Source organism: Piliocolobus tephrosceles, chromosome 3 (genome assembly GCF_002776525.5).
Source record: "Piliocolobus tephrosceles isolate RC106 chromosome 3, ASM277652v3, whole genome shotgun sequence".
Classification (NCBI taxonomy): Eukaryota; Metazoa; Chordata; class Mammalia; order Primates; family Cercopithecidae; genus Piliocolobus; species Piliocolobus tephrosceles.
This window is the reverse complement of record NC_045436.1, coordinates 144,208,556-144,234,448: the sequence shown is the minus strand read 5'-3', so window position 1 is coordinate 144,234,448 and position 25,893 is coordinate 144,208,556. Positions and strand designations below refer to the sequence as shown.

The 25,893-nt window shown below is 38.0% G+C and overlaps 1 protein-coding gene across 2 annotated transcripts in view; it reads left to right on the top strand.

Annotated features, from left to right (window-relative positions):
- The first annotated feature begins 1,427 nt into the window (after nt 1-1,427).
- SLC30A9 (solute carrier family 30 member 9) overlaps nt 1,428-25,893 on the top strand; it is a 104,746-nt gene continuing 80,280 nt past the window's right edge. For both annotated transcript variants that reach the window (XM_023224508.1, XM_023224506.1), the window contains exons 1-2: nt 1,428-1,719; nt 13,295-13,459. In XM_023224508.1, the coding sequence (XP_023080276.1) occupies nt 1,608-1,719; nt 13,295-13,459 (277 nt within the window). In that variant the 5' untranslated portion in view covers nt 1,428-1,607. The remainder of the gene's footprint in view (nt 1,720-13,294; nt 13,460-25,893) is intronic.

The window sequence follows — 25,893 nt, the reverse complement described above, 5'->3', positions numbered from 1 at the left end:
ATGATTAGAACATACAGGTAAACAAAAATAATCCTATCGTACAAATTAAAAATAAAACCTGAGAAGTTCTGATCAGGCTTGCCTAAAATGACAGTTGAAAACAGAGCCATTTTAAGAATCCAAAATATGAGATTAGTTTTGTTCAAAAATATTTATCAATAAAAGTTAATAGATGTCTGCACACAGTTACCATAAAATAAGAGGTAAGCTTTTATGTATTTTTACTTCATAATGTTGAATTTCGATTAAAATCTATTACAAGAAAGGGAAAGTAACTTTCCAGTAATATTCAGATTTTTTAGTAATACTGAGCCTACATTTATGGGACATCTTTTTATAATGTTTGTCCACTGAATATTTTAAGTTACGTTTGTCATAGGAAATTAAATTTGCTTACCATTCTTACGATAATTTCTTCACTTTCCTCATTTGGTTATACTTATCTCAATTAGTATAAAAGACTTGTTTTTTTAAAATTAAGGACATACTAAATTTCCCCGAGATAGTTATTTTGCAGTAATATAGATAAGCGACTCAGATTAACTTTAAAACAAACCACCATACATTCCATTCAATTTATTTTTGCCAGGCATTGTTTTAGCCTCTTTATACAGCCATGTACAAAATAGACAAGATTACAGCATCATGATGCTTATTTTCTATTCTAGGACACAAAACAGACAAAAAACAAAATACACATAATCTCAAATAGTGATAAGCATTTTGAAGAAAATTATATAGGACAGCGGGGTAGAGAATGACCAGGCCTACCATAGCTAGGGTGGTCAAGGAAGGCCTCTCTTGAGTTTGAGGTAAGAGCTGAATGAGCATGGCAGAGAGAAACAGTTAACGTGGATACTTTCTTTCTCCCTGGGACCAGACTGTTTCGAAGTCTCCATACCTCCGTTTACCCTAACATGTCATGAACATACAAAACCTCTTATTATATTACAGGCAAAAATCCGAGGTTCACAGATTAGTAGGGCAAGTAACTGATTCCCAAGTGTGTATTTGCCTTTATGATACTGGATACACACTGGTGTTAACAAGGAGAACGATGTACGTAGCAGAGGTTCGGAGATTACTGGACCTGTTGGCTCCAACTTGAGTTTATCCTGGCAGGCTCTAGGTAGAGAGGCTCAGAAAACCTGCGTCCATCCTTCCCATCTTTCCTCCCATTTCCGAAACCATGGTCCCGGCTCCGAGTCCAGAAAAAAGGAATAAGTAGACAGAACTCCCAAAGGACAGCTTTCCTGGCTGACCAAGATGTAAACAGTTTACGTGATGATTTCCAAGCAAGCGCAAAAGTACAAGTGCAAAAGAAGACCGCGGACACCTAACTTCCCCCGCGGCCACGCCCTCCCCTCTTTGGGGGTCTGGGTCCCTGGGAGGGAAGGCCTCCATATTGGTGTTCAACGCGTTACGTCACTTCCGCTGCTTCCACGGCAGGCGTCGCTAAATGACGCCACCGTTTCCGGGTCAGTGAGGCAGCCTGTGGCGGCGAAGATATCAGTGTTCGCTGATGTACAGTCTATGGAGTCAGTCGGTATCGGTGGCGGCGCGGAGGCAGGAGGCAGTGTCCGAGTAGGGGCCTCTGCCCCGCCAGGATGTTACCGGGCTTGGCCGCCGCCGCCGCGGCCCACAGATGTAGCTGGTCCTCCTTGTGCCGGCTCCGTCTGCGATGCAGGGCGGCGGCCCGTGGCCCCAGCGACCGCCAGGGTGAGTGTCCCGCGCTGGCCGCTGGCTCCGTAGAAGCCGAATTGGAGGGCCCGGATGGGTTCGGCGCCTCGCCTGGGGCAGGTACCCCGCTTGCCTTTCGCCAACCTCAGAACCTTCCTTTCCGGCCTCCGCCTTTCCAGTTCACCCTGCGCAGCCCGCGGGTGTCCTGACAGAGCTCCCTGACTCTGATGCCTCCCGCAGCCCTAGCATGTCCCCCGCGGGAACTTGTGGGCATCTCGCGGGCCGGATTGAACCTCTGAAGCCTACTGCTTTTTACCAAAGAAAATGTTACGTGAGCATCGCGGTGTCCCGCGGTGACTCACCTCAGCGGTTGGAAATTCGGACTCCGCAAAGTTCCAGGGTCTTTGGAGCTTTCCAGCGCACCTTCATTTAATCCTAGGTTGAGATTTTCTTGGCCTGTTCTTTTTCTTATATTCCCAACTTATTTTCTTAAATTTTCTAAAAGGAAGGAGGAGTGCTACTCAATACGGATCTTTCGGAAGAAGTACGAAAGTATCCGACGATCATTGAATGAACCCAGTTTGGGGCCGAAAAACAAAGGAACTCTTCAGTTCGGCTGAGCAGTCTTTTTGGTGAAAAGGTGTCAGTTGTAATTGTAACCCAGAAAAAAAGGTGGTTGAAGAGAATTTTCATCTCTTTCAACATTCTTTTCTGACTCAAATTTAAATGGTTTAAGAGTTTCCAAAATAACATTGAACTTCTAATCAGGCTTACCTTCGTTTTTGCCGTAGCTTGACACACATTGCTTGACACTGAGAACTGATAGGAACTCTGAGGGAGAAGACAGAACTAAGTCCACCCTTAATCTAATCCCTCCATTCTTAGGATGCAGAGAGTATTTACCGAAACATTCATGTTTGAAGCCATGCGTGGTGGTGCGCTCCTGTAGTCCAGCTACTGGGGAGGCTGAGGCAGGCAGATCTTTTGAGCCCAGTAGTTCTAGGCTAGCCTGGGCAATATAGTGAGACCTGTCTCTAAAAACATATCATGTTTGAAAAAACCCGTAGCATGTTTGTGACCTCCTGAAAGAAGTTGGAAATTGCAGTCATTCGAGATTTTATGTAATATAAGCTATAATAACTGTGCTGTGCATATAAATTAGAATATATTCATATCTTTTATTTGCAATAAATGTAAAAGCTGACTCTTAAAATTTCTTTTTTTTTTTTTTTGAGACGGAGTCTCGCTCTGTCGCCCAGGCTGGAGTGCAGTGGCCGGATCTCAGCTCACTGCAAGCTCCGCCTCCCGGGTTTACGCCATTCTCCTGGCTCAGCCTCCCAAGTAGCTGGGACTACAGGCACCCGCCACCTCGCCCGGCTAGTTTTTTGTATTTTTTTAGTAGAGACGGGGTTTCACCATGTTAGCCAGGATGGTCTCGATCTCCTGACCTCGTGATCCGCCCGCCTCGGCCTCCCAAAGTGCTGGGATTACAGGCTTGAGCCACCGCGCCCGGCCAGACTCTTAAAATTTCAAACGGATAAATTTTAACAGCACTATTCCCAGGGTTTTTTGGTAGTGATAGAAAAGTTTAACTGTTGAGTTTTTCCATATTGGCAATATATTGCCAGGTTCTCTTGTGGACAAAATGAATCGTCGACTGGGTGCAGTGGCTCGTGCTTGTAATCCTCAGGAGGATTGTAAACCTTAGCACGCTGAGGTGGGTGGATCGCTTCAGCCCAGGAGTTCAGACCAGCCTGGCTGGGCAACATGGCAAAACCGCCTCTCTACAGAAAATTAGCCTGGTTTGGTGACACGCGCCTGTAATCCTAGCCTGTACTCAGGAGGCAGAGGTGGGAGGATCGCTTGAGCCCAGGAAGTTGAGACTGCAGTGAGCCTTGAGCATGCCTGTGCACTCTAGCTTGGGTGACAGAGTGAGACCCTGTCTCAAAAAAAAAAAAAAAAAAAAGAACGAAAAATAAAAACGAATAATCTCCAGAATCCCCAAGTAAGTTTTTAGCACAGTTGTTTCTATTGACCAAGCAATTTTGGCATTTTACACTGAAATTACAGTGGCTGTTAAATTTAGTCTAAACTGCCCTTTAAGTGTTGACAAAAAGGAGTAGAAACAGTATAATTTGTAATCCCTCTTCTGTGTAGCTGTCATCATGTTGAAAATTATGTATTCTTTGTCTCATCTGTCTGTGAAACACAGATAATTATTACCTATCTTAGTGGTCAAAATGACTTTGCAGAGTTGTTTGGAATGTTTATTACTACAAAAAATTAAAATGTTTTTTCACACTTAAAAATGCTTGTAGGTTTCTAAAAATAACTGTGAAAGTTTAGTTTCAATAATGAAGCATTTCTTAAAAGGGCAACCATTATTATGGCAAAATTTAAAAATCATTTAGAAAAAGAGTACTATTTAAATTGGATGCATGTGAGAAGACTATTTGAAGAACTTTTGGAGAAAGAAAATCTAAAAACAGATGTTTTTATGTGTCTAGAAGTAAGGTTTAGTTTATGCTTCTAAAATGCCTGTGGCTGGGAAAAACTTATGAAGCATAAGGAGAGGAGGAAACCTTGAGGGATTGCTTGAATACTTAAAAATGAGAAATGCCTTTAAAGGCAAAATAGAAACTGTCTAAAAGAAATATGAGAGCCCTGTTTGTAATTTTGAGTTGTCTGATAGCCATATTAAAAAAAAATTAAAGATTAATTAATTTTAATATATTCTAGAATTAATTTCAATAATGAAATTAATATATTTTAATAATAAAATTAAAATTTAATACTATTTTATCAAGTATATTCAAAATATTTCAACATGTAATCAATATCAAAATTATTGAAGTATTTTACATCGTCTTTTTGTACTGTCTTTAAAACCCAGTGAGGTTTTTTTTTTAATTCTTTTTTTTTTGGCTTTTTTTTTTTTAATTATACTTTAAGTTCTAGGGTACATGTGCACAACGTGCAGGTTTGTTACATATGTATACATGTGCCATCTTGTGCTGCACCCTCAACTCGTCATTTACGTTAGGTGTACCCCCCAATGCCATCCCTTCCCTCTCTTCCCACCCCATGACAGGCCCCGGTGTGTCATGTTCCCCTTCCTGTGTCCAAGTGATCTTATTGTTCAATTCCCACCTATGAGTGAGAACATGCAGTGTTCGGTTTTCTGTTCTTGTGATAGTTTGCTGAGAATGATGGTTTCCAGCTTTATCCATGTCCCTACAAAGGATATGAACTCATCCTTTCTTATGGCTGCATAGTATTCCATGGTGTATATGTGCCATAGTTTCTTAATCCAGTCTGTCATTGATGGACATTTGAAAACCCAGTGAGTGTTTTACACTTACAGCACATCACAGTTCAGACTAACCACATTGTAAGTGCTCAGTAAACAGTGACTACTCAATTAGATAGTGTAGAGTTAGTATCTAATTAAGTTATAAAGAATTTTTACAAACCAGTATACATTCCAGTAGGAAAATGGACAAAGGAATTGAATACGAAGTTCATAAAGTTGTTCAAGTGGTCAATAAAAATGCAAAAATATTCCATACTTACTAAGAAACAGAGACTTTAAAGGGTTTTACTTCTCACTGCCTATCTCATTTTTGCCGAATTTTTCATAATGATAATACCCCATATTGAGGGTGTGGGAAAACAGGAACTCTCTTAACTACTGATTGAAAACTTAAAAGGTTTATGCCCTCTGACCTAACAGTTTTTACTCAAAAGGATTTACTTTAAAGAAATAATCAGATACATATTAGAATGTTTGCAGAAGCTTATTATAGTAATAAATTGGTAGTTTATGGAGAGTTGGAAACTGAAATATATTATGATACATTTATTATGGGCTGGTGATATTTACAAGCATTTTAAAAAAAACTTATAATTCAGGGCCGGGTATGGTGGCTCATTCCTGTAATCCCAGCACTTTGGGAGGCCAAGGTGGGTGGATCACCTGAGGTCAGGAGTTCGAGACCAGCCTGGCCAACATGGTGAAACCCCATCTCTACCAAAAATTAAAAAATTAGCTGGGTGTGGTGGCAGGCACCTGTAATCCCAGCTACTTGGGAGACTGAGGCAGGAGAATCACTTGAACCCAGGAGGTGGAGGTTGCCGTGAGCTGAGATTGCGCCACTGTACTCCAGCCTGGGTGACAAGAGCGAAACTCCATCTCAAAAAAAAATAAAAATAAAAAAAGAGGTTATAATTCAGAATAATAGTGACATGGAAAGTACTCTTGTGTTATTAGGTAAAAACTGTAGAAAATACAGTAAAAATATATACTGTGATATTAACTGAGTTTTCATGTCTAATATTTTTTTAATTTGTGCTTTACAAATGATCTACAGTAGACATATAATTCTAAAGAATAAAAATGTTACTTAGTTTCTGTAGTAAGTATATCCTTTTTTGTAAAAAGTTATTTGGGTTAGGATAGAGCACATATTTCTTTTTTTCATGTATTTACAGGTGGCCTCATTTGGCAAACATTTGAGAGGGGAAGACACTTAAGTATACTAGATGAACACTGAAATTAATAAAAGTGTAATTTTTAAATAGAAAATAGAAATCAAACATACTCTGTTATTATTGTCTCTAATCTGCTGGTATTTATTGTCATAAGAAAAGTAGACTGAGACTTTAACTTTTATCCCCAGCAGAGGTCCCTCCTCCTCCTCAAACTCTTTAAATAACTGAGAGTATTGACAGTTATAAAAGACCAGCATGGCCAACATGGTGAAAGCTCATCTCTACTGAAAATACAAAAATTAGCTGGGCATGGTGGTGGGCACCTGTAATGACAGCTACTTGGGAGGCTGAGGCAGGAGAATTGCTTGAACCCAGGAGGCGGAGGCTGCAGTAAGCCGAGATCGTGCCATTGCACTCCAGCCTGGGCAACAAGAGCAAAACTCCATCTCAAAAAAGAAAAAAAAAAAAAGCAAGCAAACAAACAAAAAGACCATTTGGGCAGGCCGACAGAAAGATTCTATGCAGATCAAGTTCATTATAGAATTTATTGTACTTAAGTATAAAATGAAGCTAACTGTAGTATGTGCCTCCTAGAGTTGTTGTGAATGAGAATCAGCATTGGATGCCAGGCGTTATCGTTGCTAATAGTGTAGTGCTGAACAAGGTAGTTGGTTTCCACCTTTCTTCCACCAGAAGTAAATATATTTAAAGTGCCACAGAAGAGATAGGCAGGACGATGGGCTAGAAAGTAGCCAGGACAGGCTAGTTCATTAGATAACATGGCCTGGGACTCCAACTTTTCTGAGGCGATGACTGAGCCTAGGCATGAAAGATGAAAATGAGCAAGCCATGTGAAGGTCTGGGAGAAAGAGCAATTTGGGAAGAGTAAAGAGGAACTGTAAAGATCAGACTAGTATGTACATATGTATGTATTTTTGAGAAAGGGTCTTGCTCTGTCACCCAGGCTAGAGTGCACTGGCACAATCACAGCTCACTGCAGCCTTGACTGCCCGGGCTCCAGTGATCCTCCCACGTCAGCTTTCTGAGTAGCTGGGACCGCAGGCTAATGCTACCATGCCCAGCTAATTTTTGTTACAGACTGGGTTTCACCATGTTACCCAGGCTGGTCTCGAACTCCTGAGCTCAAGCATTCCACCCATGTCGGCCTCCCAAAGTGCTGGGATTACAGGTGTGAGTCACTGCGACTGGCCCGGACAAATAGTTTTAAGGAGCAGAAAGAAACCTGTTGTGTCTAGGGTATGGTGGGGTGGTATGAAAATAAAATTGAGTTGTTTCATTTTTTGGTTTTTTTTGAGATGGAGTTTCGCTCTTGTTGCCCAAGCTGGAGTGCAGTGGCAGATCTCGGCTCACTGCAACCTCCGCCTCCTGGGTTCAAACGATTCTCCTGCCTCAGCCTCGCGAGTAGCTGGGATTACAGGTGTTAGCCACTACGCCTGGCTGATTTTTGTATTTTTAGTAGAGACGGGATTTCACCATGTTGGTCAGGTTGGTCTTGAACTCCTGACCTCAGGTGATCTGCCTGCCTTGGCCTCCCAAAGTCCTGGGATTATAGGCATGAGCCACTGCACCTGGGGGAAATTTGAGTATTTTAAGCCATAGGCTTAGAAAAAGAGGAGTGTTTTTAAAATATCACTCTTGGCCAGGCATGGTGGCTCATGCCTGTAATCCCAGCAAAATTTGGGAGGCCAAGGTAGGTAGATCACTTGAGTTCAGGAGTTTGGGGCAACATGGCAAAATCCCATCTCTACAAAAAAAAAAAATTTAGCCAGGTAGGGTGGCACGCACCTGTGGTCCCAGCTACTCAGGAGGCTGAGGTGGGAAGACCACCTGAGGCCGGGGAGTTTGAGGCTGCAGTGAACCATGATTGCACCACTGCCCCAGCCTGGGTGACAGAGTGACACCCTGTCTCAGAAAAACACAGCTGGATGCGGTGGCTCACACCTGTAATCCCAGCACTTTGGGAGGCCAAGGAGGGTGGATCACCTGAGGTTAGGAGTTCAAGACCAGTCTGGCCCACATGGTGAAACCCCATCTCTGCTAAAAATACAAAAATTAGTCAGGCGTGGTGGCACATGCCTGTAATCCCAGCTACTCGGGAGGCTGAGGTGGGAGAATCGCTTGAACCCGGGAGGTAGAGGTTGCAGTGAGTTGAGATCATGCCACTACACTCCAGCCTGGATGACGGAGTGAGACTCCATCTCAAAAATAAATAAATAAAAATGGAAAAAAACTAGAATTAAGCAAGGCAGTAGAGATGTATGTCAAGATTCAGTCCAGGAAGTTATCGTCATCTATTGTTTCCTAACTCAAAAAGAGATTCTCTGTTTTTTATTCTGGTCTGGAGAAAAGTTACATCAGCAGTGATCTTCTAGACTGAGCTACTCCATCCAGATCACACTTTTGCTTGCTACGTGATTAAGGATAAAAAGGATTTTCCTTTAGTTTTGGCTAGCTGAAAGGATTAAAGTAAACCAGAGATAGTCAATCTGTTAATGGTAGACTATATTACAAATTGTGATGATGATATTAATAAGACCTTGATGAAGTTTCAGATGATTTAGGAATTGATATATTCTTAGGTTTTTTTTTTATTATTATGGGCATTTTTTTAAATACAGGGAAAGTATAAGGTATAAAGTAAAAACTATACATAATCCAGATATTTCACCACATTTTTAGTAGTTGAAATCATACTGTACAAGTCTCCTGCTTTTTTTCATGCAACATTATAGCATGAGTGTTTTTCCTTGTTATTAAAAGTTTTTAATGAATACATAATAAAAGTATAGGGACCTGCAGTAACTTAATCATTGTTCTATTAGGGAACATTTGAGTTGTTTCTGTTTTTTCCTGCAATGAATAATACTATGAGGAATAATTTTTGTGTTCTATATTATGTATTTTAAATTCATACTTAATAACTTCTTTAAAAGGTTATATAACCTCTTAGTAACCTCTTTAACAGCTGTTTAGCTTTCATATATCACTGCCTTAGAAATTTTGGAAAATAATTACTGAAATAGGCTCTCAAGTAAGGAGACTGAAATCTAGAAGACAGGCTGCAAGCTTGACTTTGTCTCTGAAGTTAGCCGGAAATAAACTTACATTGCAAGAAATCTTTTTGTTTATTTTTAGTTGTTGTTGCGGAAGCAACACATACAGTAGACTGAGTTGTCAGTTTGTGTGAGAGAAAAGGAGTGTCTTTTTGTTGTTATTCGTAGCCTAAAAATGATGATCAGATTTTCTCTGGAAGCCAGAGTAAGTGGTAGGTGACAAACCAGATTGGATAGAGAGGACAAGTAGTGATCACTGGCAGTGGCCGTTAGGTCATTAGCTACAAAGGCCATGAGAGTAAAATAAACACAGAGAAGTGTGGCTGTTCTGAATAGACTGATGATAGGATACCAGTAGCTCTGCAGTCTTGAAGACATAGCTCTTATATACACAGTTCTTGTCCAGGCCAGTAGAATAGTAAGTGCCAGGGTAAAGACTTCCATATGTAGGTTGTTTAGAAGTTACCTTGAAAAAAAGAGTATCAGGCCGGGCGCGGTGGCTCAAGCCTGTAATCCCAGCACTTTGGGAGGCCGAGACGGGTAGATCACGAGGTCAGGAGATCGAGACCATCCTGGTTAACCTAGTGAAACCCCGTCTATACTAAAAAATACAAAAACATTAGCCGGGCGAGGTGACGGGCGCCTGTAGTCCCAGCTACTCGGGAGGCTGAGGCAGGAGAATGGCGTAAACCCAGGAGGTGGAGCTTGCAGTGAGCTGAGATCCGGCCACTGCACTCCAGCCTGGGCCACAGAGCGAGACTCCGTCTCAAAAAAAAAAAAAAGAAAGAAAAAAGAGTATCAATGGTGGGTAATATTTTTCACTCTGTCTCTCTACTTACTAGAATTAATGAATTCAGTAATTCTTTTTTTGTTGTTGTTGTTTTTGTTTTGTTTTGAGATGGAGTCTTACACTGTCGCCCCGGCTGGAATAGAATGGCACGATCTTGGCTCACTGCAACCTCCGCCTCCCAGGTTCAAGCAATTCTCCTGCCTCAGCCTTCTGCATAGCTGGGATTATAGGCGCCCACCACCACATCTGGCTAATTTGTTGTATTTTTAGTAGAGACGGGGTTTCACTATGTTGGCCAGGCTGATCTGAAACTCCTGACCTTGTGATCCACCCACCTTGGCCTCCTAAAGTGCTGGGATTACAGGCGTGAGCCACTGCACCCTGCGGAATTTAGTAATTCTTTAACCAGTGGTTGTGTTTCTATTGCTATGTGTTAGGTATTACATTTGTTTTATTGAGTTAAATGTGCTCCAGTATAGTTGTTATAATATACAGTGTTAAAGGTGATAAATGTATGTGCCATTTTCTGTCTCGTATTAGTGCCAGATGTGTACTTCTAAAGTTGCTAATACCTGAATTTCTACTGGTGTTAAAAATTAAGGACTTTTCAAAACAGCCAGCAAGAAAGCTTTAAAAGATTATGAGGATAGTGTCAAAAGCACTTGGGAGTCAATTTTAAGAGACCTCTACTGGCCCAAAAGAGAACAGTTTGAGCATTAGGATGATGACTAAACTAGATTGAAAAATGCCAAGTAATGTTTAAATTTATGAAGTTTTAATGATATACACACAAATTAAAAATGTGTCACTATTACAGGACCTTAGGTAATTAATGTATTTTTTTGAGAACTGGTAAATAAAGGGAAAGAAGCATTTAGTCTGACTTTCCTATATGAACTACTTTTCTGAATAACCAATAAATGACAGATATTTTCTCTTTGTAGAAGTATTCTGAGTAGTAAATGAAGGAGTAATAAAATTGGTATCGTTTTGTAACCACCTAATGAATAAATGATTCTAGGCATTGAAGAACAGTAGACATTGTCATCCCAAATAAATCAACCAGTTACTGTGTGGTTCCTGATAAAAAAAAAAACTCATCACCACTTAACAAAGTAGTGTTGACCTAATAAAAAGAGCCTGAAGTTAGATAAAGCCTTTACAGCCATTGATTTATAGAACATATAGAAGAATGGGCTAAACAATACCATAGGAATTCAGTCAGCAAAATTCAGCCTGGGAAATCACCAGGACAAAAATTCAGGACAAACAACCTGGCTTTTTCAACATAAAAATTGCAGTTAAACAGAACAAAACAAAACAAAAAAAAGCAGACATTCTGTAGCTTAAAAGAGACTTAAAAGACATCTCAATTAGTCCCAATATGTAAACTTTGTCTGAATCTATTCACATAGAAACTGGAAAAAAATTATAACATTTGTAACAACTGGAAATTTGAAATTGAGAATATTTGATGATATTAAGGATTTTTAAAAAATTTCTGCTAATGGTGTTATGGTTGTATTAAAGTTTTTGTCTCTTATGAATACATACTGAAATATTTATGGATGAAATTATGTCTGAGATTTGCTTCAAATTAATATTGGTGCAGGTAGAGATGAGATGAAATTGACCATGAGTTGATCATTGTTGAAAGTAGGCAATGAGTACATGGCAGTTTATTGTGCTGGTTTTTCTCCCTTTGCATATGTTTGAGATTTTCTGTAACGTTTTAGAAACAAAGGAGAACGTTGCAAAAAATCTAGCATCAAGTCATGGAAATGGGTCATCTTCCAAGGAAGGACTTTTAAACTGTGGAGTAATCCCTCTTTAAACATCTTAGCACAAATTCTATGAAAGTATTTAATCAGTGTGTGAAAAAAAAAAAGTGGCATATTGTCTTTGTCAGGTAATAATTACAGAACATATTTTGAATAGGGCTGAACAGTCGGAACACCAGTGGCCAGGATGAAGAAGATGCTTTTCTGGAGTGTGTTTCCTATGAAAATCTGCTTTAGCCCATATTTACTAATTATTTTTGCTAGTAGGCAGCATATTTTAATGTGTAGGAATCTTCTGTTATATTTGCTTTACTGACCCTTTAAAAAATAGACACAAATGACCAAAAACATTCTAGGCCTTCAACAGTTTCCCAAATAAGTAAAAGAATCAGTTGACATCAGAAACTTTTTCAAGGAAGTAAGTTCTAGGCCTGAAACTTGAGTGAATACTTATGTTCCCTTATGCCCTTTGTGCTCTTCATATTATCTTCAACATTAATAATTTATGTTCCTGATGAATTCTCTGAGCCATTAAGAAATGGCTTTTTTTTCAGAATGCATATATCTGCACACACAATACATGAATTAACATTTTTGGAAGATCATTATTAAGCAGTTAAAAAAGTTTCAACTCTTAACTGCTCAACCCTCCATCCTTGGAAAAACTTGACTATCTGTAATGATGTAATTTGATTTCACCTAAAACTACAAAATATATGAATATTATCTAGATAGGGTTTTTGGGTTCTTTCAAAAAGAGGAATTCTCAGTACTCATAGTGAAAAATAAAAGAGAAGGAGGGTCACAGGAAAAAAGAGACAAATTTGGTTTTCTTGTACTTGGGTAAATTGTGGAATATATTTTCCTTCTGTATTTGAGCTCTTCAAAGCTCACAGTAAACCCAGATGAAGCAGCTGAAGTGCTTTGTAATTAGTCTTCTATTCTTCACTCAATTAAAATTCCCCATATACTGAGGCATCTCACCAAATGTTGATCTAATTATCTGATTAAAAAATCGGTGACAGTATGAATGAATGATTAATATAATTCACTTATTGATTGTGAAATGAAAGAGGAATAAATCTTTAGCTAGTGGAAGAAGGACACAGGATAATTTTGTGTAGGAAGTCTTCCTGACCTTCCCTCCCAGAGTCCTTTATTCTGAAAAGTAATTATACCAAAATTTTTTTAGCTTGCAACTGGCATGCAAAATAAAGGGTATCTATTATGTACTATATACCTTTCAAAATAGCTGACTAGCATAAATATTTTATTTGATTTTTTAATATTTTAAAAAATTTCCAAATAAGTTTACAGGTTAGAGAAAATTAGAATGTTGTCACTAATTTTTCTTTACAAAATATATTTCCTGTGTACCTAGAAGCAGTGAAACACCTCCTCTGGAGAGGGTGACTTGGCAATTAATTGTGCAGCTGGGAGTTGGTTTGAAATTAAAGTATGTATGTTTTTTCTTTTAGAGTGGCAGAATTTAGTGACATTTGGAAGCTTTTCAAACGTGGTTCCCTGTACTCATCCATATATTGGTATACTGAGTCAAGTAAAATTTTACTCCACAAATGTTCAGAAAGAAGGACAGGGGTCACAAACTCTCAGAGTGGAAAAAGTACCGTCATTTGAAACAGGTATGTATAAATTTTTTTAATGTATTTTTTTCTGTATACTGGAAAAGTTTGTGTGAAATTATTTGTTCCCTGAATGTTTGATAGAACTTACTTATAATACTGTCTGGACTGATGTTTTCTTTGTGGGAACTATTAAACCACTTGTTTAATTTCTTTATTTTTTCTGTTTCTTTTTGACTCAGTTTTCTATGAAAAACTATCTACTTACCTACTTAAACTAAATTTTTAATTTATTGGTATAAGGTGTATAATAATATTCCCTGTTTACTCTCAATAGCATATGTAGTTGTGTCCTTTTTTCATTCCTAATATTTGTTTTATTTTCTTGACTAGTCTTCCCAGAGGTTTGTCTTTTATTATTTTTCCAAGTAATTTTTTTTACTTTGAACCATTATATGTTTGTATCCTATTTCATCAATTTTTGCTTTTTAATTATAGCCTCCTTGCTGTCTTTTTTTTGTGTTTGTTCTGTCATTATTTTTTTCTCTGTTTTATTGTTTTATAACTTCAACTTTTATTTAGATACAGGAGGGTACATGTGAGGGCTTGTTACATGGGTATTTTGTTTGATGATGAGGTGTGGGGTACACTTGATCTCATCACCCAGATAGTGAGCATAGTACCAAATAGTTTTTCAACCATTGCTGCCCTTTCTCTCTCTCCCTCATCTAGTAGTCCCCAGTACCTATTTTTGCTGTCTTTATGTTCATGTGTACCTAGTGTTTAGTTCCTAGTTATAAGTGAGAATGTGTGGTACTTGGTTTTTTGTTTTCTGTGTTAATTTGCTTAGGATAATGGCCTCTAGCTACATGCATGTTGCTGCAAGGGACATAATTCATTCCTTTTTGTGGCTGCATGGTATTCCATGGTGTATATGTACCATATATTCTTTATCCAGTACACCATTGATGGACACCTAGGTTGATTCCAAGTCTTTGCAATTGTGAATATTGCTGCAATGAACACCGAGTGCATGTGTCTTTTTGGTAGAATAATTTATTTCTTTTTGATATACACTCTCTAATGGGATTGCTGGAGTTCTTTGAGAAATCTCCAAACTGCTTTCCACAGTGGCTGAACTAACTTACATTCCCACTAGCAGTGTATTAAGTATTGACTTTTCTCTGCAGCCTCACTAGCATCTCTTGTTTTTTGGTTCTGTCATTCTGTTATTGTCAGTTAGATACTTAATTAATGTTAACCCTTCCTTCCTTTCTGAAATAGACATTTAAGCCATAACACATCCCACAGTTTTGATATATAATATTTTTATTATTTATAATTCTAAATGTATTCTTATTTCTATTGTGATTCTTCTATGACTTTTTAGTTGTTAAAGTATCATTTTAAATTTACAGATAGATGGAATTTTTGTTTATCTTTTTGTATTAAATGTTTTTCACAAACTGTGGTCTATATTGATTTAGTCTTGAAATTTGTTGAGTGTAACATTTTGGTTTAGCAGTTAGTCAGTTTTTCTAAATGATTTTCCTGTCTTGAAAATAATGTATATTTTTAATTGCTGGTGTGGTGTCTATACACATCAATTCTTATTTTTAGTGTTCAATACAAATCTTTGTCCAGTTTTAAAAATTCTTTATTACCAAGGGAGATGTTGAAGTATCAGGGTCTCATGGTAGATTTGGTCTTTTTTTTATGGTTCTGTAAATTTTTGCTTTTTATAATTTGAGGCTGTCATTAGATACATACATATTTAGAATTATTACATAACACTGATGAATTATACCCTCTATCATTGTGCAGCTACTCTTTTTTTTTTTAGTGACCTCTCCACTACATTTCTTTTGGTTACTATTTTCCCATCCTTTGATTTTTAACTTTTTTGTCTTAATACAATCATCTATGTCTTTTAACTGGAAGTTTAGGCAGTTTACATTTACTGTAATCACTGATATAGTTAAACTTGTTTCTACCATTTTATCATGTTTCTTTGTGCTGTTTTCTTAAATTCCTTTTTTGCCTTTTTTTTTTTTTTCCTCATTCCATCTCCTCTCCAATATTCTCTTTCTTTCATTTGAAAGTTTCAGACTCCGTGTCTGTGCTTCAAGGACTAAAGTTAATTGATAAATTTACTTTCCTTCTGAAAAACACAAAAGCTTTAGAGTGCTTTAATTCTGATCGCCTCCTCCAACTTATGTACTATTTGTTGGCTAATATTTTCTGTCTGTTCTGCTCTTTCTCTGCTATAAAATATACGTTGTTGTTTGCTTAGATTTATTCAGAGTCTTTGTTAGCCACCTTTTCTTATATCTAATCTTTCTGTCTGATGTGCATCCTGTAGAAGTTCGTTTAGGTGAGGATCTTTTGTGGGAAAGGCACATTTAAGATGTTACTCAGTTGTCTTTTGGCTTCCACTAATTGTTGAGAAGTCAGACATTATGCCTTTGTATATCTTTTCTATTTGACAGCATTTTAAAATTTGATTAACTTTAATTTGAAAATCTTTTTCTTTGGTATAAATGGCAGTTTTATTATGAAGTAACTAGGTATGTATCTCTTTGTATTTATTCTACTTGAGATTTGTTGGGCTTCCTAGATCTGAAGATGGATATTTTTCTACAATTCTGGAATTCTACAGTTCTCTTATTATCCCTTCAGATATTATATCTTCCCGTTTCTGTATTATCTTCTTCTGGAACTTCAGTTAGAAATATGTTACATCATCTTATGTTTTTCATGTTTCTAAACCTCTCTATCATATTTTCTATTTCTTTACCTTTCTGGCCTGCATTCTGTATTATTTCCTCAGGTCTACCAGAATCACTAATTTCCTCTTTAGTTGTCTCAAATATGCTGGTTGATTATGTATGTTGGGTTTTTAACTTAAATGATTATATATATATATGTGCGTGTGTGTATAGATATGTGTGTGTGTATATAGATATGTGTGTGTGTGTGTGTGTGTGTATATATATATATATATATATATATTTTTTTTTTTTTTTTTTTTTTTGAGACCAAGTCTCATTCTGTTTCCCAGGCTGGAGTACAGTGGTGTGATCATGGTTCGCTGCAGCCTCGACCTCATGGGCTTGACCTACCTCAGCCCCCCAAGTAGCTGAGAAAACAGGTGTGTGCTGCCATGCCCAGCTAATTTATTTTTGTATTTTGTAGAGACAAGGTCTCTCTGTGTTGCCCAGGCTGGTCTTGAACTCCTGGGCTCAAGCAGTCCTCCTGCCTCAGCCTTCCAAAGTGCTGGCATTACAGGGGTGAGCCACCATACCGGCCATATTTTTCATTTTTAGAAATTGTTTTTTACCTTGCTCGGTTGGTCTTTAATTCTTTGGTTGTATTTTCAGACTTACCTTTTATTAGATACATTAAACATAACTATTTTATATTTTTAACAGAAAATTCTGCTGTATGAAATCTTTTTGTTTCTCACTATATGATCCTTTTCTTACCTTTTTTGCTCTTATTCGTGATGTCATAACCGTGTTTTATAACTGTGAGTTGTTCATTTTCCATGATGGTTTTGCGTCTTGAAAGTATTTGATGTTTATCTGGACTGAAAATGACTTTCTGCCTGGAGGGATTTGTTTTTGCTTTTATATGCTACTCTCCAGTAGCATTATTGGGACCACATTAAATTTAGTTCTCTGCTTGAGATTTACATTGTGAATTCAGACGTATACTTGTGTTAGGGTTCACTTGTCTGTAGGATTTTCAGAGGAGTAGTTTTTTCTTCCCCACTATTTAACACCAAAATACAGACAGGCCAGTTTCCTTGCTGTTCCCTTCTATGTGTATTATTTATTTCTAGTTCATAGTGATTCCATGGCTGTGGCTTTTTACTTCAGTGTCCCCTGTTAGACTCCTTATCTTGGGCAGAACCTAGTCTTATTCTCTGGTCTTCCATGCCCCTTGTAGGTCTGGAGGTAGAAATAAGCTCAAAGAATCCAAGCTTCAATCGAAATCAAGGGAGAGCTGGCTTTGATGTGTTTGTTTATTCTGTAGAGGTTCTACTTTCACTTCATTTTTGCCCTTTTCATATAATTTTTTGCTAGACTAACAATGCATTTAAAAATATTTTGCTTGAGGTACAATAAAAGGAAGCATTAAAGGAAGTCCTTTATTCATTAATTTACTCAAGAAGTATTTATTGAGCAGTTTTTATATGACAGAAAATGAGAATGACTCAGAGCTGATACTAAAGCAGAAAATTAAGCAAACAAATATTGTATTGTAACATTTAGCCCTGTATTCATATGTTCTGCATCTGTGGATTCAGCCAAACAAGGATCAAAGGATTTGGGGGGAAAATGGATGGCTGCATCTGTACTGAACATATGCAGACATTTTTTCTTGTCATTGTTTCCTAAACAATACAGTATAACGATGGTTTACTTAGCATTTGCATTGAATTAGGTATTATAAGTTATCTAGAAATGACTTAAAGTACATGGGAGGATGTTCATAGGTTATATGCAAATACTGTACCATTTTATAAGGTGGACTTGAGCATCCATGGATTTTGGTATCTATAGGGAGGTCCTGGAACCAATCCCCAACAAATACTGAGGGATAACCAGACTGTGATAGGGGAAATTCATTGTGCTGCAGGGGCACATAGGAGAGGCACTTAACCGAGTTTTGAGTGGTTAGGAAAGCTTTCCATAAGGAAATGATACCTACTTGGAGACATGAAAGAAAAGTAGGTATTGGCCAGGTGTGGTGGCTCACACCTGAAGTCCTAGCACTTTGGGAGGCCAAGGTGGGTTCGAGACCAGCCTGAGCAAGATGGTGAAACTCTTGTCTCTACAAAAGATACAAAAATTATCTGGGCATAGTGGTATACACCTGTAGTCCCAGCTACTCAGGAGGTTGAGGTGGGAGGGTCACCTGAGCCTGAGAAGTCAAGGTTGCAGTGAGCCATGATAGTGCCTCTGCACTCTAGCCTGGGCAACAGAGTGAGACCCTGTCTCAAAAAAAAAAAAAAAAAAGAAAACACACACACACACACACACACAAAAGTAGGTATTGGTGTGGTGAATGGTGGAAAAAGGAGGTAAAATTCCTGGAATAGTGAGTAGAGGATTTGGTGGTGTTGGTAGCATTGAAAGTACAAGAGAAGGTAATCCATCTTCCATATTCCTTTTAATTTTTTTTCTACCACTCTCTTGCTTACTCATTATGTGTCAGCCAAAGCAGTCTCCCTTTTTCTCAGCCATGTTCTGAGAAAATGGCAAGAGTCAAGCAGTGGTCAGATCGGACTCTTGTTCGGGAGTTTGGACTTTGTTTTGTAGGTAGTGGGAATAACAGAGTATTATTAATACAAGTAGGGGAGTGCCAAGACCAGCTCAGTCGGAGAGACCCTAACCCAGCGGCGCTAGAGGAATTAAAGACCCACACTCAGAAATATAAAGGTGTGAAGTGGGAAATCAGGGGTCTCACAGCCTTCAGAGCTGAGAGCCCCAAACAGAGATTTACCCACATGTTTATTAACAGCAAGCCAGTCATTAGCATTGTTTCTATAGATATTCGATTAACTAAAAGTATCCCTTATGGGAAATGAAGGGATGGACCGAATTAAAGGAGTACGCTGGGCTAGTTAACTGCAGAAGGAGCATGTCCTTAAGGCACAGATCACTCATGCTCTTGTTTGTGGCTTAAGAATGCCTTTAAGTGGTTTTCCGCCCTGGGTGGGCCAGGTGTTCCTTGTCCTCATTCCAGTAAACCCACAACCTTCCAGCATGGAGCGTTATGGCCATGATGAACATGTCACAGTGCTGCAGAGATTTTGTTTATGGCCAGTTTTGGGGCCAGTTTATGGCCAGATTTTGGGGGGCCTGTTTCCAACAGGGGAGATACTTGATCAGATTTAAGGTTTTAGAAAGATAACTAGTTGCAAAATGGCAAACAGATTGCAAAGGAGGGAGATTGAAAGTAGTAGTACAAATAGAGTTCTGGACTAGGATAATGGTAATGCTTTTTTTTTTAAAGGAGTAGATGACCTTAAGAGATCTAGGAGCTGAATAATTAGGACTTAGTAATTGAGTCTGGGGGATGAAGAAGAGGGTCAAGCCAAGGGCAGTGCTTGGTTACTGTTTGGCCAATTGTCTAGATGATCTCAATAATTTCTAAAATTAGGAAATTAGGAGTACCGAGTTGGAGGATATTTTAATGAGATGATGATGATGGCTTGGTTTGGACATCCGAATTATAGATGCCTATGGAAGATCTTAACAGATGATGCAGTGACCAGTAGGCAGTTGGTTATCCAGTGAATCTACTAGTCACTGCATCATCTGTTAAGATGTCACACATCAGGTTGGGCGTGGTGGCTTATGCCTGTAATCTCAGCACTTTGGGAGGCCGAGGTGGGCCAATCACGAGGTCATGAGATCAAGACCATCCTGGCTAACCTGGTGAAACCCCATCTCTACTAAAAATACAAAAAATCAGCGGGGCATGGTGGCAGTCACCTGTAGTCCTAGCTACTTAGGAGGCTGAGGCAGGAAAATTGCTTGAAACCAGTAGGGAGGGATTGCAGCGAGCTGAGATCATGCCACTGCACTCTAACCTGGGCGACAGAGCAAGACTCCATCTCAAAAAAAAAGAAAAAAGACATCACGCGTCTTAACACAACTAGTATCCTACTTCAAGCCATCATTATCTCTTGTCTGATTTACTGTGGTGGTATTCTCCCTGGGATCTCTGTTTCCATTCTTGTTCTTCTGTAGTTCATTTTTCACATAACAAATGTGGTCTTTTTAAAAATGTATCATGTCACTTTTTTAATTAAAACTCTCCATTGGCTTCTAGTTACCCATAGAACAAAGCCAAGATTGCTAGAATAAAATTAAAATGTATTAATCTGACTCTCAGAGTTCTCTCTAGCTGATCTGGCTTCCATATTCCTCTTTATTTTCTTCTACTACTCTCTTGCTTGTTCATTATGTTTCAGCCAAAGCACTCTCCTTTTGGTTCTGAGAAAATGGCAAGCTCGTTGTTATAGGGCCTTTGCTCTAGTTGCTTTCTCTTTCCAAGGTGCCCTTCTTCGCATGGCTTAACCTCTTTTGGTCATTCATATCTCAGTTTAAATGTCACCTCTGCATAGAGACGTTTTAAAGTCACTCAACCTAAAGTAGCTACCCAGTAAGTCTTTAATACTACCCTAATTTAATTTTCGGCATAGGTAGCACTTACTCCTGATTGATGTTTTCAATCTTTTATTTATTTCCTCATCACCTACATGTTTGCAAGCTCCATGACAATATGAACCTCAGTGCCTTGCTGATAGTAGGGACATAATAAATATTTATAAGTGAGTGAATGCTTAGAGTTCTAACCTGGAGCTAAAGATTTAGGAGTTTTTACCTATACATAACATGGTAACTGAAACCATGGGTCTGTTTGAGACAGTGCGGGGAGTGTTTAGAGTGAGAAGAGATCTTCTAGTATAAAATCCCCCACATGGGTGAGGGACAGGTAGAAGAGGAGCATGCAAAGAAGACTTGAGAAGGAGTGGCTGGAGAAAAACCATACTATCTGGTGTCAGGAGAAGACAGTGTTTGAAGAGTAATAAACATTTCAAGACCATTTTTCCTTTAGTTAGATGTCTTTCACAGGGGAAGATTTTACAGATTCCTTGAGAAACCTGTATATATTTTAATGGTTCCTTGTTTTCTTTATTTTTCCTAAGCCTCATCCTCCCTTTGGGTTTACCTGTGCAATTTCTTCTCTTTCTTTTGTGGTGATGGAGAACTGCTGGGGTAAATATTGATTAAGAGTTTGATTTTATGCAATGAAAGAATGCAGAGTATAGTGAGTCCCTAAGTTCCAGAAATAAGCATGTTTATTAGAACATAGTTAAGGGAAAAGAAATAGGGATAAAATAATATAATTAAGGGTAAAATATGTTATAATGCTCTGTAGAGGTGAACATAGACAAAGGGGAAAATATTTAATATGGTTCCACCATTCAGAATCTTTCAAATTGAGATCCATGATTAAGTTTCTTTTTTCTCTGTTGACTGGAATAAAAAATGTTAGTTTATTTTCTTATATTAGAAATGTATTGTTTATTGACAGTTTTATTTTGGGCTCAATTTTTCAGTACTTGCTTAGGCCACATTAGACCTTGTTAGCCATCAGATAGAGAGCAAGTAATTGCTTGATTGAAAGGTAATTTGTATATTTAAGGATTTGAGATTGAGTTTTGAATAATTCAAATCACATGATGAAGTCAGGAACAGCTCATTAAGAAGCAGAGACTTGCTAAGGAATCCTTAAGTTTTTAAGGAGCATTCAGATGTGTTAAATTTTGGTAAAATTAGTTTTAATTTTGCTAATGACAGCAGATGTGTGGCATACAGCCAGCCTTGGGTTTGAGCTTAAAACAAATGTCTAGAGATATTCATGGATAGAATGTTTGGTTACTGATTGAAATCATAAAGATTCCACTCCATTGATGCAGTGTGAGTTTATTAAGTTGGTGCTATGTAAAATAAGTATTCATACATGTGTTTAAGCCGTTTACTAGCATTCTTGTTTGTGCTGTATAACACTATATATTTAGTAACATCTAGACAGTTTGTAGTGAGAAGAATATCCAGAAATACATAGCTTAGAGCAACTCATTTTATGTGATTTAGTTGAATAAATTTGAGTATTGTAGAAACTACCGTTGTTTCTGAAATTTTTGACAGTAGCTATCAGTTGTTTGGACATTAGGTAAGTTTTGAAAATGTATTATTCTACCTTTTTCCCTTCACTCTTCTCTGCCCTGCTCTCTGTTTCCCAAAGCTAAATTGTAAGAAATGGATATATAGATTCTACAGATAAAGATAGTTTAGAATTTGCTTGCTGTGTAGCCAGACAAAAATAAAATAATAATAATTTAACTTTTCAAGGTCAAATGTAGTTAGTAAATAGAAGTGTTTTTAAGCTTATCTTCAGTTTACCAGTATGACATCATAACCTACTTAGGATTTGACAAATACTTAAAGTCTTTTTAGATTTTCTGTACATGCTTTAGGTATCAAAACATACTGTATTTTGGTCAAGTGCAGTGGCTCACACCTGCAATCTAGCACTTTGGGAGGCCAAGGTGAAGGATTCCTTGAGGTCAGGAGTTTGAGACCAGCCTGGGTAACATGGGGAGACACTGTCTCTACAAAAAATAATTATCCAGGTGTGGTGGCATGTGCTTGTAGTCCCAGCTACTCGGGAGATTGAGACGGGAGGATCACTTGAGCCCAACAGGTTGAGGCTGCAGTGAGCCCTAATTGTGCCACACTCCAGCCTGGGCGACACAGCAAGATCCTGTCTCAAAAAAAAAAAGATAAAATAAGCACACACACAGTATTTAGTCATTTTCCAAGTGGTTTTCACTGCAAAACAATTGCCAAGAAATATACTAAAAATTACATGTAAAATATTTTGCTTTTATTTCAAATAGGGCTTTGCTTTTGTTAGTGCTTAATATAGTGGCATTTAATTGCTTCACATAAGCTTTGAAAGAGGTAACTCAATGGATAGGCAGAACTTCTGATCACAGTGGTATTGTGAATACATGCTTTGAGGCACCTGTTCTTCTAACCACTCATTTGAATAATAAAGTATAAAAGGAGAAAATTGAAGACACAGTTGGACTAAAAAAAGACATGTTATATCAAAGAAATGGAACAGAAGCTTCTGGACTCTGGGTCTGTAACCTAGAAGTGGCAGCTAGGAGTCTGGCTTGTTTGGAGTAATATGCTACATGTGCTACGTGAATAGCAAGGTACTGGAGTCAGACTCACTATTTGAACTTATCCACCCACCCCCATAGAAGAAGGCTGAAAATAGCTAATTCCAGTTGCTACCCGAGGCTGTGTCTTATAGGAGGCTGTAGGTCTAGGGAGGCAAGGAGAAGACCAATGTACTAGTCCATTCTCATGCTGCTATGAAGAAATACCTGAGCCTGGGTGATTTATGAAGAAAAGAGGTTTAATTGACTCACAGTTCCACGTGACTGGGGAGGCCTCAGGAAACTTAAAATCATGGCAGAAGGCACCTCTTCACAGGCTGGCAGGAAGGAGAATAAGTGCAAATGGGAAATGCAAGACACTTAGAAAACCATCAGATCTCATGAGATTCACTCACTATCACGAGAACAGCATGGGAGAAACTGCCACATGATCAGATTACCTCCTCCTGGTCCTGCCCTTCACACATGGGGATTATGGGGATTATAATTCAAGGTGAGATTTGGATGGGGACACAGAGCCAAACCATATGAACCAGGAACTGAAACCTGCTGTTTCCTGGCTTAGAAAATGGCTTGAGGGGAAGGAATTTCAAACTGGCAATATGAGATCAAACTGGCAATATGAGTTCTGCATAGAGGTATTAGACTGAACTCTGAGCACAAGAATGTGAAGAGGAGAATGAAGGATATACCCTATTCAGGGTAAGATGGTGAACTCTGAAATTTCAAAGTACATGAAGAATCCTAATGCTGCGAAAGCCAACAGAATCAACAAATGTGAATTAATTCCAGATGAAGCTAAAATAACAGCTTCAATTGCTTTAAAATAAGTTTAATGTTCTCAAAAGGTTAAATGAAGGACTCATATTCATTAAAAATGACAGGGAGTTTTGAAACACAAACTTGCAGAAATAAAACCAGAGCAAATAATTAGGAAAAGGAGACAATTAAAAATCTTAGAAATGAAAGCGTAGCCACTGAAGTAAAAATGTAGTAAACTAAATAGTCATTGTCAGTAGGAGAGTTAGCAAATTGAAATTCAGTCTGAAGGCACATAGGAAGGCAAAAAGATTTTCCAAAAATTGAAAGCATTTAAGAGCAGGCAGCTCTAGCCTACATTTAATAGGTAGAGAAATGGTGAGGAATCGATATATAAAGAGATAATGGATGAGAATGTTTTAGAATTTGAGAAAAACAGGAGTTCTCAGATCAAAAATATGTTTTGAGTACCAAGCAGGATAAATAAAAAGAAATCCACCCCAGACACTTTGTAGAGAAACCACAGATTTAAAAACCAAAACATGAAACAACCCAACTTAAAAGCTGACAAAGAGAAAAATCAGAATACTATCAGCCTAATTGTTGTTCTACTGAGGTAGATTTTTTTACCTGCAAAAATATGCAGAAAGCAAAGATGGGGGAGTGATTTGGAGTAATATCCAGGCAAGAGTAAGAGGAAAAAATAAATGCTACTCTAGAATTTTATAGTGATCTAAATAATCCTTATAAAGTGAAGGTAAAAATAGGAATGTTATCATACATATAAAGATGAATGTCATTTTTAAAAAAACGTATTTTCTAAAATTTTGGGAGATACATAGTAGGTGTATATATGGAGTACATGAGATGTTTTGATACAGGCATGCAATGTGAAAGAAACGCATGATGGAGAATGGGATATCCATCCCCTCAAGCATTTATCCTTTGATTTATAAACCAATTACATTCTGTAAGTTATTTTAAAATATGCAATTAAGTTATTGCTGACTATAGTCACCCTAATGTACTATCAAATAGTAGGTCTTACTCTATTTTTTTTATCTGTTAACCATCTTCATCTCCCAAAGATTAGAGTCATTTTACTAATTAACCCCTCCACATTAAAAAACAAACAAACAAACAAACAAACAAAAACTCTTAAAGCATGTACTCCTGCAAGATGCAGAAGAAACCCTGAGTTACAGAAGGGATGAGATATCCAAGAGACAATGATGAACAAGAAATGGATAAAATGTCCTGGTAAAACTATTGATAATAAAACAGTAAACTTTCTTTTAATATTAAGTGCTAAAACTATAATCAGCCAGGCTCAGTGGCTGAGGACTGGTACTATAACCAGGCTCAGTAACTCAGGCCTGTACTCCCAGCACTTTGAGAAGCTGAGGTGGGAGGATCGCTTGAGCCCAGGAGTTTGAGACCAGGCTGGGCAACATAGGGAGACCTCATCTCTATAAAAAATTTAAAAATTAGCTTGGTGTGATAGTGTTCACCTCTTGTCCCAGCTACTAGAGAAGCTAAGGTGGGATCACTTGAGCCCAGGAGTTGGAGATGGCAGTGAGCTATGATCTCGCCACTGCACTACAGCCTGAGTGACATAGCAATATCCTGACCCTTAAAAAAATAATAATAATAGTATGATGGAAGACATTTAGATCACTATGAAATTCTAGAGAAGCATTTATTTTTCCTCTTACTCTTTCCCAGGTATTATTCCAAATCACCCCCTACCCACCTTTGCTTTCTGGGCAACAAGAAAAAACTGTGGAGGAATTATATTACCTGACTTCAAATTGTACTATAGGGCTTTAATAATCTAAACAGCATAGGTTTAGGTTACTAAACCTAAATCCTTTGTGCTGTTTTACTGGCATAGAGACAAACACATAAACTGATGGAACAGAATATGGAGCCCATAAGTGAATCCATAGATACACAGTGA